A 15,286-nucleotide genomic window follows, 5' to 3' on the forward strand; every position below is an offset into this window, starting at 1 on the left:
TTCATGTAAATAAAATGAGAACAGCAGTAAATACAAAGACAGAGGCTCAAACTGATTCACATTCTTTACATCACATACCAAAAATATCATTACAGACCTTAAAGAAGAGAGTCGGGGGCGCCTGGGTGGCTCAGTGGGTTAAGCCGCTGCCTTCGGCTCAGGTCATGATCTCAGGGTCCTGGGATCGAGGCCCGCATCGGGCTCTCTGCTCAGCGGGGAGCCTGCTTCCCTCTCTCTCTCTCTCTCTGTCTGCCTCTCTGCCTACTTGTGATCTCTCTCTGTCAAATAAATAAATAAAATCTTAAAAAAAAAAAAAAAAAAAAAAGAAGAGAGTCGGGGAGAGCCCCGCCATGTCCTACAGACATTCTCTTAGGTCACTGTGGCAGGGAATCTTTCCATCCAGACCCACTCGGGGTCACACTGCCGCGGCGATGGCGTGCTGCCAGGTGACTGGTAGACCAGGAGACGTGATGTGAATGGAAAGCCCCTATGCTTCAGAGCAAGGTTGGCCTGGATTCCACTCGCAGCTCTGATGCCTGCCAGCGGTGCCCCCTGCCCCAATAATTCAGAATGCCTACGTTTTGATCGCCTCATCTGAAAATGGGACAACTTTCACATTTATGGTGGGTGGTACAGAAGAGTAAAAAAGAATTTGATATATGTGAAAACGTCTGATAGAACGCTAGGAACTCAATGAGCACTCCACAAATGTTGCTTCCCTTTCCTGCCCTGCCTGCTTTTTCCTTTTTCGAACACACCTCATCACAAACTAAGAAAATTTCCTTTTTTGGTGAGCATAAGCTAAAGAAGTGATTCTTGGTTGTGGTTTGGCAGAATTCTGAGTTGTCACCAATAATTTTCAGAAATGTCACACAAGTCTCAAACTACAATTAATTTTAACTTCATTATTCTTAAATGCCACCTGGGTAAAAAGGCTGGGGTTACAAAATAAAATAATAATAACTATAGCAGTTATCAAGAGGTTGGGAATCCCCACATCAAGACAAAAAGAGAAATGGAAATTTGACATTTAAGAAAGAACCAGATAGGACCTTCAAAACTGAGAACCAATTATTATAAAGGGTAAGCACAAACATAGCACTTGACTTGTATCATGCTGGGTAGGTGATTAAAGTCCCAGCACAGTAATTCCTATAATACATTGTGTATGACTATTTCATACGCAGAAGTATTCTTTTTTTAAAAAAGATTTTTATTTATTTATTTGACAGACAGAGATCACAAGGAGGCAAGAGAGGCAGGGAGAGAGAGAGGGGGAAGCAGGCTCCCTGCAGAGCAGAGAGCCCGATGTGGGGCTTGATCCCAGGACCCTGGGATCATGACCTGAGCTGAAAGCAGAGGCTTTAACCCACTGAGCCACCCAGGTGCCCCTACACAGAAGTATTCTAATAGAAACAAAAGGTAATAGGAAAGGTAATTTTTGTTCTAATAATATTTGGATATTTAAGGATAAAAGTAAATGCTCTCTAGGGCCACTTGGGTGTTTCAGTCATTTAAGCATCTGACTTGGGCTCAGGTTGTGATCTCAGCATCCTGGTATCAAGTCCTGCATTGGCCTCTGCACTCCACAATTCAGTGGGGAGTCTGATTCTCTCTCTCCCTTTCTCTCTTCCTCTACCCTTCTGCCTCTCCCTCCACCTTCCCCTGCTCCTTTGTGCATGCATGTGCTCTCTCTCAAATAAGATAAAATAAAATAAAATAAATGCTGTCTAAATTTTCAAGATTATATATATGAAACTTAGCTAATTACAAGAGAATACAGTAAAAATTGATAATGGACCAAACATATCCATGCTAATAAAAAAGTCTCAAATTTCCAAGTCTAATTTGAATTGAATTTTAGAAGCCATGTACACATATGAAGGAAGTTTTACATAGAAGCTTATGATTACAAATGAAAGTCAAATTCTGAATTTAATCATTACTGACCATACATACAACATAAAGCATCATTTCAAATGACGCTCCACATAAACTTTGGAAGTAAAAGTTAATTGTCGGAAGTTTGCTGGTTACAGTGTTGCCATGCACGTTGCAAAGCAGCCTTGGGCAATGGATGAATGGGAAACCAACATGAAATGATGAAATGTGGATAATTAGCAGCATTTATTCTCTTACTGGGAGGAAGGATCAGGGTACGAAACTGACAAACATCTTTCTTCTCATAAGATTTACATAGCAATGGAAAGATTTAAAAAAAATTTTTTTGCAAAGATTTTTTTTTAAGTGAATTATGCAATATGTTAGAACAGAAAGAGCCACCGAGGAAAGTAAAGGGAGAGAACATGTCAAATGTCTCTCTGATATACTTAGGAAATGACTGGGATTTGACAGTCAGAAATACCTTAAGAGTATTTATGGGTGTCAGTAAGGAGAAATTAGAGGGAACAAAAACTTTCATGGAGATTGGAAAGGTTAAATGCAGATTATAGCAAGGGAAATTATAATAATAGAATACTGAGGCTGTCAGGGGGCTTAGATCTTGCTTAGGAAATCTTCACTCTTCCAATGAGGAAACAGAAATCCTCAGAGTTTAAAGAGTAGAGAATAGGAATAGAATAGGAAAAAGGATATCTCAAAATAGTATTCTTCCCTTGAGGTAAACACTTTTATGTCTCCTCAATACAAAGATTTTCTTAAGACCCAGAGCCTAAGGAAAACCTGGGATCCCCTCTATATTATGTATGACTATAAGGTGAAGTGTAAGGCTATTGGTTATTTTGGAGGTTCCCCCTCTCTCCCCCCCACCGCCCCCCGCTGCCCTAGGAGGTAATGTGTCCAGTAGATTAAGTGTGGGGAAGTCTCTCTTAAATTCACTCCCCATGCACTGCAGGGGGATGCTGGCCTGAAGGGGGTCTGGGCTAAAAGGAGTGGACTGACATACCCAGTTGGAGTCCTTTCCATTCCTAGGATCTGGAGGTGAGAACCCTTGCAAGCCTCATCCATCGTGCAGGCAAATACCTCCCCTGGTAATCTTTACCTGAATGAAAACTTTAGGAATTTGCCCTTCCTCTGATGGTGAACAAGAAACCATGAGCCTGGAGGTTCCCCCATCACTGCGGGTAAACACCAGGAGCCAATACTTAAATGAATAAGAAGAGACCTATTTTTGGAAGGTGGCATCCTGGTTTCCATTCACTGTTATTCACAGGTCACAGTGCTGACTGTGACTTCTGAAAATCTGCTGGGCTTAAGAGTCATCATGACTTCAGCACGTTATCTTGTTTCCTGAGGCCTATTACTCTCAGAGGGGCAAAACTAGAACACTCACTTGTCATGGGTTTTCCCCCTTGTTCCCAGCCTCAGTGGCTTTGCCTTCATCTGGCTGGGACAGATAAGAGGAATATTTCAGAGTCCGTGGAATCTAACTCAAAGGCTGGAAGTTAGTAAGCCAAGTACAGACTCTTAAGCATCAAGAGCCTGTGACAGGCATTCGAATAATATCAAATTCCCTGTTGGATGATGATGGAACAGAGAAGGTGCAGCAGAGAGGATAAAAATCTTAGTTTCCTGAGTTTCAGCGCAATACATAAAGTAGTTATGGTTAATGTTAATAATACTAGCTTTGGATAAAACTACCCCAGCAGTCAGGATTATACTTTTTTTTAATAATCCCTAATGGATTAATGGTAAACCTTCTTTAGTTAGACTGACATATTAACAGGGAAACTTAATGTATTTACAGGAAATTTCATTGTCCTGAATTCAATGTCAACGTGTCTATACTTCAGCGAAATCTTAGGTGATCCTTTTGGCTGGAGATTGGACCTGTGCCAGAAAGGTTCAACCAAACACCACTACATGCACTTTGGTCTTAAAGTTGTTGTTGTTGTTGTTGTTTTGAAACATTTTGATAGGTTAGAGTGTGCACCTTTTCTCTAACTTGGAGAAAGTTCAGGAAGGAGCACCGAGAATGATCCAAAGGGTTAAAAATAGAATCTAGGAGGAGTGTTTAAAAGAAGGACACTGATGTTGCTTGGAGGAAGAAAGAAGGCTGCAAGATAACACTGTTCATGGCTTTGAGGCAACACAGAGTTCTCACGCACAGTTTTCCACCCACTCATCCATTCATTCACCCAAAGCGTCATGCAACATATCGGGACCTGGGGGACGTGGAGAAGGACACAGCAGAGGCAGATAAAACAAAGTCTTTTGCTTCAAAACGTCTCTTCTCAAGTTCTAGTGACCAAGAAGTGAATAAAACTGAGGGTTGGAAGTGAAGGGATTTGAGAAACTGAAAAGCTTGCCAATGCTGGGAGCGATGGAAATAAATAATACAGGCCCACCTGCCATGTGTGATGAGAACTATTGCTGGTTAAATGAGGAGGTAGCTTCCAGGGCCAACTGGAAGAATTTCCACCAGAAAAAAAAAAAAAAATTATAGCTTCAAGTTCATAGTTTGGAATATTCTATTACAGGTCTTGTGCAGTGAGTATAAAGTAAGGCAACTATTTTGTGGTTTCCACTGTGCTTTTCGTCTACACTTGATACCGTATGATTCATCTCAGGGTCTATCCAGGCCACAGAAACAGCAGAAACAGGCCCACAGTGAATTTAAGAGAGACTTCCCCACTGGCATCTCTCCCCACCACAGTGAAGTTAACAGAAAGCCCACTGGCCATGTTTACCCAGAAAATGAGTATGTACAAGTTCATGGTAAAACAGCAGTGCTGCTAAGTCTTGAGTTCCTCTTCTGCCTCAAGTTCTGGAATTGCCCAGCTTTTGATTAACTGAGAGTTACCATCACTCGGGTCACATAATATTGTGATTCTGTATCACAAATACAGGGGTGATCTTCTGCTTACTTTATGGAACTGGTACAGAAAATCAAGTCGGATAATTCAAATACCAAGGTCACGTGTTTTTTGTTTTTAAAACTTCAATATTCTAGTTTGACTTTAACCACTCAAACGGGGAAATTCAAAATTTTCTATCCATCTTTAAGTCTAGTGTAAAAACTTAAAAAGCCAAGATAAGAGAAACAGAACTTTATGGTGAATAAAGGCCTTGCTCAAGAGAGCAATTTCTAGTCAATACTTGCAATATTCAGTGATGTTTGTGGAAATTTAAGTAAGAATTTTGTTTTTAAATGTTCAAAATTATCTTTTATGGGTCTCCCCAATATGCAAATGGTCCATACTAAAATTATGAGGAATCAGAAAGTTGTTCCAGCCTTTCTTCTTTCTTTGTTGATTATATTTATTGTTATAAAGTGAAAAGACTACTTTAAAAAAATTGAATATTTTATATCAATCCATTAAATGACGCATTCTAAGAAAACTATCTACTTTGCACGAAGCACATTGTTTTTTTCCCAAAGATGATACTGATATAAACATATACACATACATACACATATATGTATATATGTATGTATATATAATGTTTGTATTATATATTAATATATTAATAAACTATATGAATAGTTTATTAATGTAACATATAGCAGAATAATTGAAAAAAATTGTTTCTAAACATATCTAATTGTGTATCATAAGCACATAATTCAACAGAAGTACAACTATTTAATGAAATCCTCCCTGTCCCTCCTCTATCCTGAAACAATGTCTCCTAGTTGAAGTCTCTATCTGTTCATTGCTTACCTGTCTCACTTCCAATCAAAGGCTGATTTGCAAAATGCTTGACAAAATCCTTCAAAGATGAGAATTCATTAAAGCCAAATTTAAATGAATATCCAGTATATTCAACATGAAAGTGTTTGACAGAGTCTTTGGCTCTGAAAGGGAAAAAGAAATGCTTAAGGTTATTTAAGGTTTTGAAGAAGAAGAGAAATATAAACTTAGGTATTAGCATCACCATTAAACTCTTCTAAAAACTGAGCCTTACAATGCAGCTATTGAAACCACTGGCATTTTTAAAGTACTCGTGCTTTTTTGGCAGAGCTCTTCTCAGTTTTTCACTGTAATAGAAGACAAGAGGAGATTCTCCCCGTGCATTCTCTGATTTACCCAAAGTTATCCTTGACCAAAACCCCCTTCAGTATTTAAGACCAGCAGAGAATAGGGAATGATAGAAATGGCAGCTCGCACCCTCCCCAAGTTCTCCTCTTTTTGGCTCTTCTCTCTTACTTGTTTGGGAGTCCATCTGAATTCTGTTTCTGTCACTGAATTTGCCCTTTTTTGCCATGCTGGTTCCACTGCCTACTGAATAAAATACACAATTTCCTACAACGTCATTTGCCACCTCACTTTTGGAATAAGGCAGAGCACTAAATAAATTTTAAATTGTAAGTGTATATATAGTTATATATAAATATATAAATCACGTATTATTTATAAGTTACATATATAAATAGAAAGCATATATAAATTCTATATTACACATAATATATATAAATGTTATGTGTCTTACATAGAGATACATTATTTGACTCCCACTATTCTTCTCTTCTCTATGAATGACCTGCTCCAACTTTAGCAAGCATCAGAAATCAGAATCACCGGGAGGGCTTGTTAAAACCCAGATTTCTGGGTCCTACCCCCTGGATTCCTGATTCAGTATTTCCAAGGTGTGGAGCCCAGGAATTTGCACCCTTAACATGTTCTCGGTGATGCTGCTGGTCTGGGGACCACACCCTAAGAATGGCTGCTCTAAGCCAAGTGGACCTACAGTTCTTCTAGAAGTTTCTTCTCTTGTCCCTTAGCTCTTACAGCCCCCAGTCCCCTTCACCTGCAACAGCGTCCTCTTTGTTTCTGATCAAGCATCAGTTTAAATACCACCTACTCTGTCAGTCACTGCATGACCCTTCCATCTTAAGTTACTTGCTTTGCTCTCCTCAACCCTCCAAGCACAGATCTTGCTTCCTTTCCCATGGGTTACTGCATTCTACCTTGTAGACAACTACCTGTGCAGCGTCCCACTCCCCATGAGGCTGTACTTCCTCAGAGCGAAGTCTGAACCTTCTCAACACTCACCACCGTGGTCGGCATAGAGCGGATGCTCTCAAACACGGATTATTAAGGGAGTGAACCAGGGAACGAGTCAAATCGGCCAGTCTTCTGAGCCAGTCTATGGTTCCTGTCACCTCTGCTGGTGGTTATTTCGTTTTCTGAAAGTATTTCCAAGTGTTTGTCTTGGAAATTGGTGAATTTTACATTTTTATACAGATGGGATATACATGCGCCTGTTTGTAAGAAGCTTCTGATCGAATTGCTCACATGAGACATCTACAGGTGAGAAGTTAACATTCTTTGATCGAATACTCCCGCAGGTTTGTTAAGTGATTTGGGGAAGAGCTATGCATTAAATGATTTGCAGCCTAACGACCTGATGAGATTTTCACCTGTAGCTGTCTATCAGAGAAAGCACCATTCTTGCTTCTACCTGAGCAGAATTTCATGTCTGATGAATACTTTTCCCAAAAATGTTATTTAGAAAAATTCTAAGCAAAATATAGCAGAGTAACATGAAAAATGTTAATGAATGTGTGTGTGTGTGTGTGTGTGTGTGTGTGTGTTTTCTCCATGACCTCTTATTTATCCCATCTCCCATCCATGATGTGGCAGGCAGCTAGCTATCGCAACTCTGATCCTCAGTCCCTGGACTACATAAACCTTTCCCATTTATTCAATAAAATGCTAGTATAGATGCTACTTTGAAGGGATTTTGCAGATAATTCAGGCCCTGCATTAGCTGACCTGACAACAGGGAGATGGTGTGGGTGGGCCTGACCTAATCATGTGAGAGTCCTGGTAAAAGCAAAGAGTTCTTTCTGGCTGGTCACAGGAGAGGAGATCAGAGAGACTGTTCTAGAAGGAAGCAAACATCTGTGCTGTGAACTGCCTGTGGGGGCCACTTGGCAGGGAACTAACTGTGTGTGGATTCCAGAGGCTGACCCTGGTCCCTGGTCAATAGCAGCATGGAAAAGATGGAGCTCAGTCCTACAGCAGTAAGGAAATGAATGAAAAGGAATGAAGCCAAAAAGAAGAGGTCGAGGGAAGAGGACTCTGAGTCCCGGCTGAACCACAATGTCAGCCGGCACCTTGGTTTCGGCCTGGCAGGAGCCCCAGCAGAGAAACTGGAGAAACCACCTGGGCTTGCAACACACAGAGACTGTGAGATGATCAATGGAGTTGTTTAAAGCCACTGAGTTTGGGGTAATTCATTATGGGCACAGAAAATACGGAAGTCCAGAAGCACAAAGAGAAGAAAAGAAAATTAATTCTTGGCTTTTGAGCTCATAGAAACCTGCCATCAATTATTTCGGGAAATACTTTTGGAGCCAGTCTTTGCCCCTATCAGAGGGAGAGGAGATTAAAAAAAAAAAAAAAAACAAAACAGAAAAACAAAACCAAAACCAAATGGTCTCTAATCTGGATTCAGGGTAAAGGATTCAGAGGTAAAGGAGTGTAGATGTAGATGTTGAGTTAGTGACGAGGAGGCCTAGACCATGTGGGGCAGAAAAGAATAGAGAAAACCTCATGTCAGATCAGCGTAAGGGGTGCTACATCAAGGGACACTTTTTTTTTTTAAAAGATTTTATTCATTTATTTGACAGAGAGAACACAAGCAGGGGGAGAGGTAGGCAGAGGGAGAGGGAGAGGGAGAAGCAGCAGGCTCCCCGAGGAGCAGAGAGTCTGGCCTGGGGCTCAATCCCATGAGCTGAAGGCAGTCGATTAACCAACCGAGCCACTCAGGAGCCCCCCAAGGGACCTTTTCAGGAGCACATGGAGGTGCTATTAGAACAGCAAAAAAACAGTAACCGTTTGAGGTTGTCAATTTCATGGATCCTCACATCCCCAGTCTAAGCAGAAGGCAACTCCCCATAAACCCAGAAAGCCTTGCTACATGCCCGCAGAGGCCAAGGTGACAGATGCTGACCGAAAACCAATGCCTCCTCCCAATTATCACCGGGCGGGGTCAGCTTCCCTGATCAAGAGGCCAGCTAGAAGGAAGCAGGGGAGGAGAAGGACCCTGGAAGGACTGGACCATTATACAGGTTAGATCTGTGTAGGGACCACATTAATTCCATTAACACTCAGAGGAAGTGGAGCTTGGAGAAAGGTCAATCCATTTATAGAAAGAAAAAAAAAAAAAACAACCTTAAAATTTGCCTTACTGCCTGCTTGAGTTTGTGATTATGAATGTTGCACAGTCACAAATCGTTCTGATTTTCCAGGGCTAGCAAGAACTATTAAGAGGACACCGGGCCAGGTTTCAGGAATTTGGATTCTGGTGCTGTTTCTATCAATGATTAATGGGGTGCAAAGACAATTTAGCACTTTGGGTTTCAGTTTCTCCATCAGGTAAGTGAGACACTAAACAATTCATACAGTGTCTTTAGGCTCTCCCGTTTCCTTTCCTGCTGAGGGAAGGAGAAAGAACAGTTCTCATAGTCCACCATTCAGGCCTTGGAATCCTTAGAGCTGCAGGTCTCCCAGGAGTCAAGAGAATTTTTTTCTGGCAATGTGAGAATGTTGTTACCTGGCAATGTGCGTGTGATGATAGAGTCAATGCCTGTGTAAGGAAGAGTTGGAACAATGTTGAATTCATAGAGTTCCTCAGCGTCCTACCTCACAGAGAGAGAGTACAGCCCCGTACTTTCATTGCTGTCCCTCAGAAGGTAGCTGCCGTCACATCCGTTTGAGAGGAGAAGAGCCTCGGCCGCGTGGCGTGTGAGGTTGCCGTGATACCACCTAGGAAGGAGAGAACCACACTTTCACTTGGGCCTCACCACATGCGACTCTTCCTTTACTGGGTTTTCCTCTCAGAGATGACCTCAGCCATGTTCTCCACCACAGGTACCCCAGAGACCAAACATCAGGACAAGGAACTCTCTGGGCCGGGCTGAGGGGAAAGTAGAGAAAACTGGCGAAAAGCAAGGTTATGGGTTGAACTGTGTCCTGATAATTTGTATGTTGAAGTCCTGAATCCCAGTACTTCAGCATGTGACCTTATTTGGAGATAGGGTCTTCCCTTTAGCAAGATTTTTTTCAAAGTCCCAGTCAAAAATAACCATTAAGACAAACCATAAGTGACTCTTAATCTCACAAAACAAACTGAGGGTTGCTGGGGGGAGGGGGGTTGGAAAGAAGGGGGCGGGATTATGGACATTGGGGAGGGTATGTGCTTTGGTGAGTGCTGTGAAGTGTGTAAACCTGGTGATTCACAGACCTGTACCCCTGGGGATAAAAATATATGTGTATAAAAAAAAATTAAATTAAATTAAAAAAAAAATAACCATTAAGAATAAGATTTGGCCAATTTTCTTTCTCTTGATCTCTCTCTCACAAGCTCTTTTGCAAGTATGGTCCTGCTTTTTGCAGTGTTGGCAAACCTCTGAGCTACTATACTGAAGTCCACAGTCATCAGTGAGATGAAGCTGAACACAAGGAATTCCAATGTTTTATACTGACACATAAACCCCATCAGATCGTGTTTCAAACTGACAAGTATCTGAGGAGCCAGAGAAGTCCCAAGGAGTTTCAAATCAATCTATATGTTTTTTAAAAAGTTTGTTTTAGAAAAGGTAACGTAGATCCATGGTAGAAGAAAAAACCCCAAGTGGCTCAAAAAGAAGACTCAGTAAAAACCCTGTTCTCACCCTGAATCCCCAGTTCCCCTGTTTTCTTTCCAGAGGACACCAAGGTCAGCCATTTCCCCATGTTTCCCCCTCAGAGACAGCTATGCATCTGAAGGCATTCTAGTACAACCCCCACCTCCTAACTCTGTGGAAATAAGAGCATTCTAGGCACACTGATCTGCTCCTTTCCCCATAGATCTTACACATTTTTTAAATGACTCGCTAGAGGCAGTCCAGTGTGGTGAGATGGGATTGTGGCCCCTGGAGTTGGTTCACTCGAGTCCTATCTAGGTGATAGACACCTCTACCAGCTGCACAACCCTGGGCAAGTTATGTAACCAGCCAGAGCTTCAGCTTTCTCACTTCTAAAACAGGATTCACACTAGCCATATCCCATGGGCAGTTGTGGGTACCACTCACATTCACACACATGAAATGGCCGAAACAGGCCTGGCAAACATCAGAACTCAGGACATGGTAGTGGTTACATGAAACCACTGAGACCCACAAACCTTAACTTGTGCTACTTCTCATCAATGTGATTTTCTTCGGCCTCAAATATAATTTTTTTATTATCTTGAGTTTCTTTTGGAAAATGGGAAGTTAGGTACAGGGGATAGTCACCCCTGCAAGGGACCCCCAGCTCAGGGCAGTGGAGAGGAAGGGGTCATAGGCAACTACACAAGTGATGTCAACTATGCCAGTTACTGAAGAGCTATTGAAGATGAATGGATAGTGTACAAGAACCTCAAGGAAGACAGGTGCCTGGGGGGCTCAGTCGGTTAAGTGTCTGCTTTGGCTCAGGTCACGATCCCAGGGTCCTGGGATCCAGCCATGCCTCAGGCTCCCTGCTCAGTGGGGCATCGACTTCTCCCTCTCCCTCTGCCCTCCCCACTTGTGCTCTCTCTCTCTCTCTCTATTTCAAATAAATAAAATCTTAAAAAACAAACAAACAAAAACAAAAACAAAACTTCAAGGAAGAGTCCTACTCTGAGGGTGAGGGCTTCTGCTGTCGTCTACTGGGACATCCCTCTGGCATGAAACTTTAGCCTGATAATAAACAGTCCATGTAAGACCATCTGTGGAAGGAAGTTTCTACATAGGTCTCCAAGCAATCTGTTTTCTAAATCTGCATTTCCCAATACATCTTTCTTTAGCATATTTCCTCTGTGGGGCACAGATGCCCCCATCCAGTATTAGAAATGTATTTGTGGGCTGGAAGCAATGGCAAAGAGAAACATTTCTATAGGATCACTCAGTTGTTTATGCACAAAGAAGCCTCCCCTTCCTTGAACTGATTCAGACAAGTTCAAATTTTCTCATTACAATATGCTTTCAAAGGACAGTTGGAATCTGGAATGAATACAATGTTGTATATCAGTTATGCCTCAATAGAAAAAGGACAATTGTGGAATTAAAAGTGAAGCTATAAAAAATACTCCAGGTTTGGCTACTAATTCTTTTTGACAGGTGAAATCTCCACAAGGTCACAAGTCCTTAAATACATCATGCCAATAATTACTTTTTGGATGAACACTTTGGTGTAAGATTCTGTTTGAGCCAATAGGTTACTTCTTTGAAGTGATAAAACTTGATTAATGAAATTCTAAAACATAAAGGGCTTGGACATTTTTTTGGATTCTTTTCAGTGAGATCTGAAGTCTGTGTTGAAAACATTTACAGAATTCTTCTGGTAATTATATCCGGATGTCAGTTTTCACGAAGAATTTTTTTATGCTCACCTTTCAAATCATAACAATATATCATAAACATACAAGAAACACTTGAGCATAAAGCAGGGAGAATCACATTGTCCTGAATGTGGAGTATCTCAGCACGGGTTAGTTTCTGGCTGACAGCTTAGCTGAGTCACTACTGCCATCCCGTTGGGTTTTATCGAGTCCTGGGCCTGGGCTGACCTAAGACAGAGACTACCAGGCAGCTTCCCACATTTCAAGATGTCTCTGGGGCAATGGGATCCTCATTCCCCGAAGAGCTCTTCCACATCTGACCTTCCTCTTTTAGTTGAGTTTAGTATCCCTTTCCTAGAAATTCTGATGAATGTATCTTCTGGGAAAGTGACTCTAAATCCAAATAACATTACATGTCCTTTCTAGGTCTATGTCCACTTTCGGTAAGGATCATTCAAGACGGTGTCCACAAAGAGCCAAAGGTTGAAAATAAAGCTGACAGTTTTCTCATAACAACCTTCTCTATCTTTTATCATTCCAATTTTGATTTATTAAGCTTCAAATCTGTGCCACACATTACACAAGGCATTATACGAGGCAGGTCAAAGGCAATAGAAATGGAAAAGCCCCGGTCTAGTCTCCACTAATTTAGTCAGGAGGGTAAGCTAAGTACTTTGCAAACTACGTTCCAGAGAATGGTTCCAGGAAGAAAGATCAAGCCATTGTTTGAATGAGCCAATATCTGAATAGGCCGTGAAGGACAGTAAGTTATTTTGTAAATTGTGTATTATTTTTTCCAATTATAAATCATATGTAGTAAAAATTAAAATATGTACACATATGGAAGAGAAAGTGGGAGTCTTTCACAAAGGAGCAAATATGAATTTCAAATAGTCTCAATACTAATTAGAGAACTGTAAATTAAGACAACAACGTGGTATTTTCTTTACTCATCAGCATGGCTAAAATTGAAGAATTAGACAGTATTAGGTATTGAAGAATACAGGGCTGTGGGTATTACCACTCACTGCTGGTAGAAAGGTAGAAGGCTGGAGGGGAATCTAGCACAGGGGAGCCGAACAAGGGCATGTGACCAGGGATTCCTGTCTAGAGTCAGCCTCTTGCAATACTCACACATAAGCTGAAGGAAATAGGAACAAAGGTGTTTATTGCAGACTTGTCGGTGAGAGTAAAAATTTGGAACCATCCTAAATATCTGCCAGCAGCAAAGTGATAAATAAAGTTGAGAGCTCCTAAAAGAAGATTATGTAAGAAGTTAACTGAGGGTGAAAAGGCATTGAGAGCATTTTGTTGATGAAGGCAAGGGGTCAGGTGCTATGAGCACTTTGTGCCAAGGGGGGTCGTGGGTGGTGGGTGTTCACTGTTCTTTGTTGCAAGTTAAGCATTCCAGGTGCCCAGAATACTTAACTTGCAACAAAGAGCAATGCAGTCCTAAACACCTGAAAATTGTTCTGCTCAGAAGCCAAGTGCACTCCCACTACGCATCACTGAGGATGTTTGTGTACACGCACACATCAAAGCCGAGGGGTCCCAGAACACGTTATTAAGTTAGAGGACTAGTGACAGGTACGGGATGACACCTCTTAATTAAAAAAAAAAAAACCCACAAAACTTTCCTTTCCACCCAAACAATACCACACATACACACAATCATATACAGGTATGCAAAAGCATAAAATAGAAGCCTGAAAAAAATACACCACCAAACTCAAATCCTGGAAGGAACCCAGGTGAAGGGTGTTGTTAAGGAAGACTGTAGCTCCGTCACAGTTTCCTGATTTGGCTTGATCCAAAAAATAATAATAAAACAGATTCATCCATCCACTGGGAGACTAGAACTGGAAATAAAGAGAAGCAGTTAAGGTCTTCTTTATGCCAACCTCCAGAGACAGCCCTGCTAATAATTTGTTTTATTCTTTCCTTTATTCCGCTGCTGTTTATTGAACACTGGAAGTGACCTAGCACTCAGGGGGAAGCGGGGGAGAGAGAGAAACTTTTTCCTCCATGTAAAGCACGGTGAGGTTTGGAGTGACTGTTTCCTCCATGTAAAGCACGGTGAGATTTGGAGTGACTGTTGTTCAGGGAAAGGAATGACAGGCGAGCAGGGCTGGAAACCAGAGAATGGTGTGTCTTGCATCAGAGCAGCACTCGGTGGCGTAAGCAACCCGGGGCGGGTGCAGCGGGCAGCCGTCAGGTGTGGTGACGAAGCTGGGAGGTTGGCCGAGTGACAGAGGGCGCTGGGGATTGACAGGTCCTTGGCTGATGCTACAGCGATTTTTACGGCTCCATATGCACACATCACAGCTCCTCACATAAAGACCTAATTGCACGGAACTGTTTTCCAACTAAATTCCTATCACTGGAACTGTTTAAAACATTTTTGTTGTTGTTGTTATTCTGATTATTAGGCCAAAGGGTCAGATTTTAGACAGCTTGAAGCTTGTAAAATTTGCAATTCTCTTTAAGAAAATTGATATAAAATTACACAAAATTAAATAATTATGTAGAATGAGAAATCACACAAAAAAGAGACATTTAAAAAGCTAACATCACAAAACCAAGAAAAACAACTTATTTTCATTAACTGCCTCACATACCCTTATACTTTTTTCCTCTATATTTTTGGTTGTATTATCTTTATTTCTTTACATGACAACAATTTTATAATATAGTTTTCCAGAGAGAGACTAGAATAATAAGTCAGTCTCATCTAGAATTTTTTTTAAATTATTCACAGCATAGAAAAATTATTTTCAGGCTTATGGGTAATCAAGTTTTTAAATCATTGCCAAATTCTGGGACCTCTATCACATTTCTCTTAAATATGAGTTCTAAGATTCCATTTTCATGTATAGGAACTAATCTTAAATACTCTGAATGGATGACATTTATTAACTATATGACTAGGGTCTGTACCAGAGAGGGGCCCTGAAGCTGCGGCCTCATTGGCTTCCCAGTAAACTTATTTCTGGTGACTCTAAAAATTATATATGCTTCTAAGCTCTAAAAA

General features: G+C 41.2%; 1 protein-coding gene across 2 annotated transcripts in view; it reads right to left on the minus strand.

Annotated features, from left to right (window-relative positions):
• Window positions 1-15,286, minus strand: part of DAPP1 (dual adaptor of phosphotyrosine and 3-phosphoinositides 1) — a 49,553-nt gene that overhangs the window by 18,898 nt on the left and 15,369 nt on the right. The window contains exons 2-3 of one of the 2 annotated variants that reach the window (XM_059172344.1): window positions 9,555-9,677; window positions 5,625-5,758 (exon numbers count right to left, since the gene is read on the minus strand). In XM_059172344.1, the coding sequence (XP_059028327.1) occupies window positions 5,625-5,758; window positions 9,555-9,677 (257 nt within the window). The remainder of the gene's footprint in view (window positions 1-5,624; window positions 5,759-9,554; window positions 9,678-15,286) is intronic. The other variant, XM_059172350.1, reaches the window with a different exon arrangement.

The sequence above is a fragment of the Mustela lutreola genome, chromosome 1 (genome assembly GCF_030435805.1).
Source record: "Mustela lutreola isolate mMusLut2 chromosome 1, mMusLut2.pri, whole genome shotgun sequence".
Lineage (NCBI taxonomy): Eukaryota > Metazoa > Chordata > Mammalia > Carnivora > Mustelidae > Mustela > Mustela lutreola.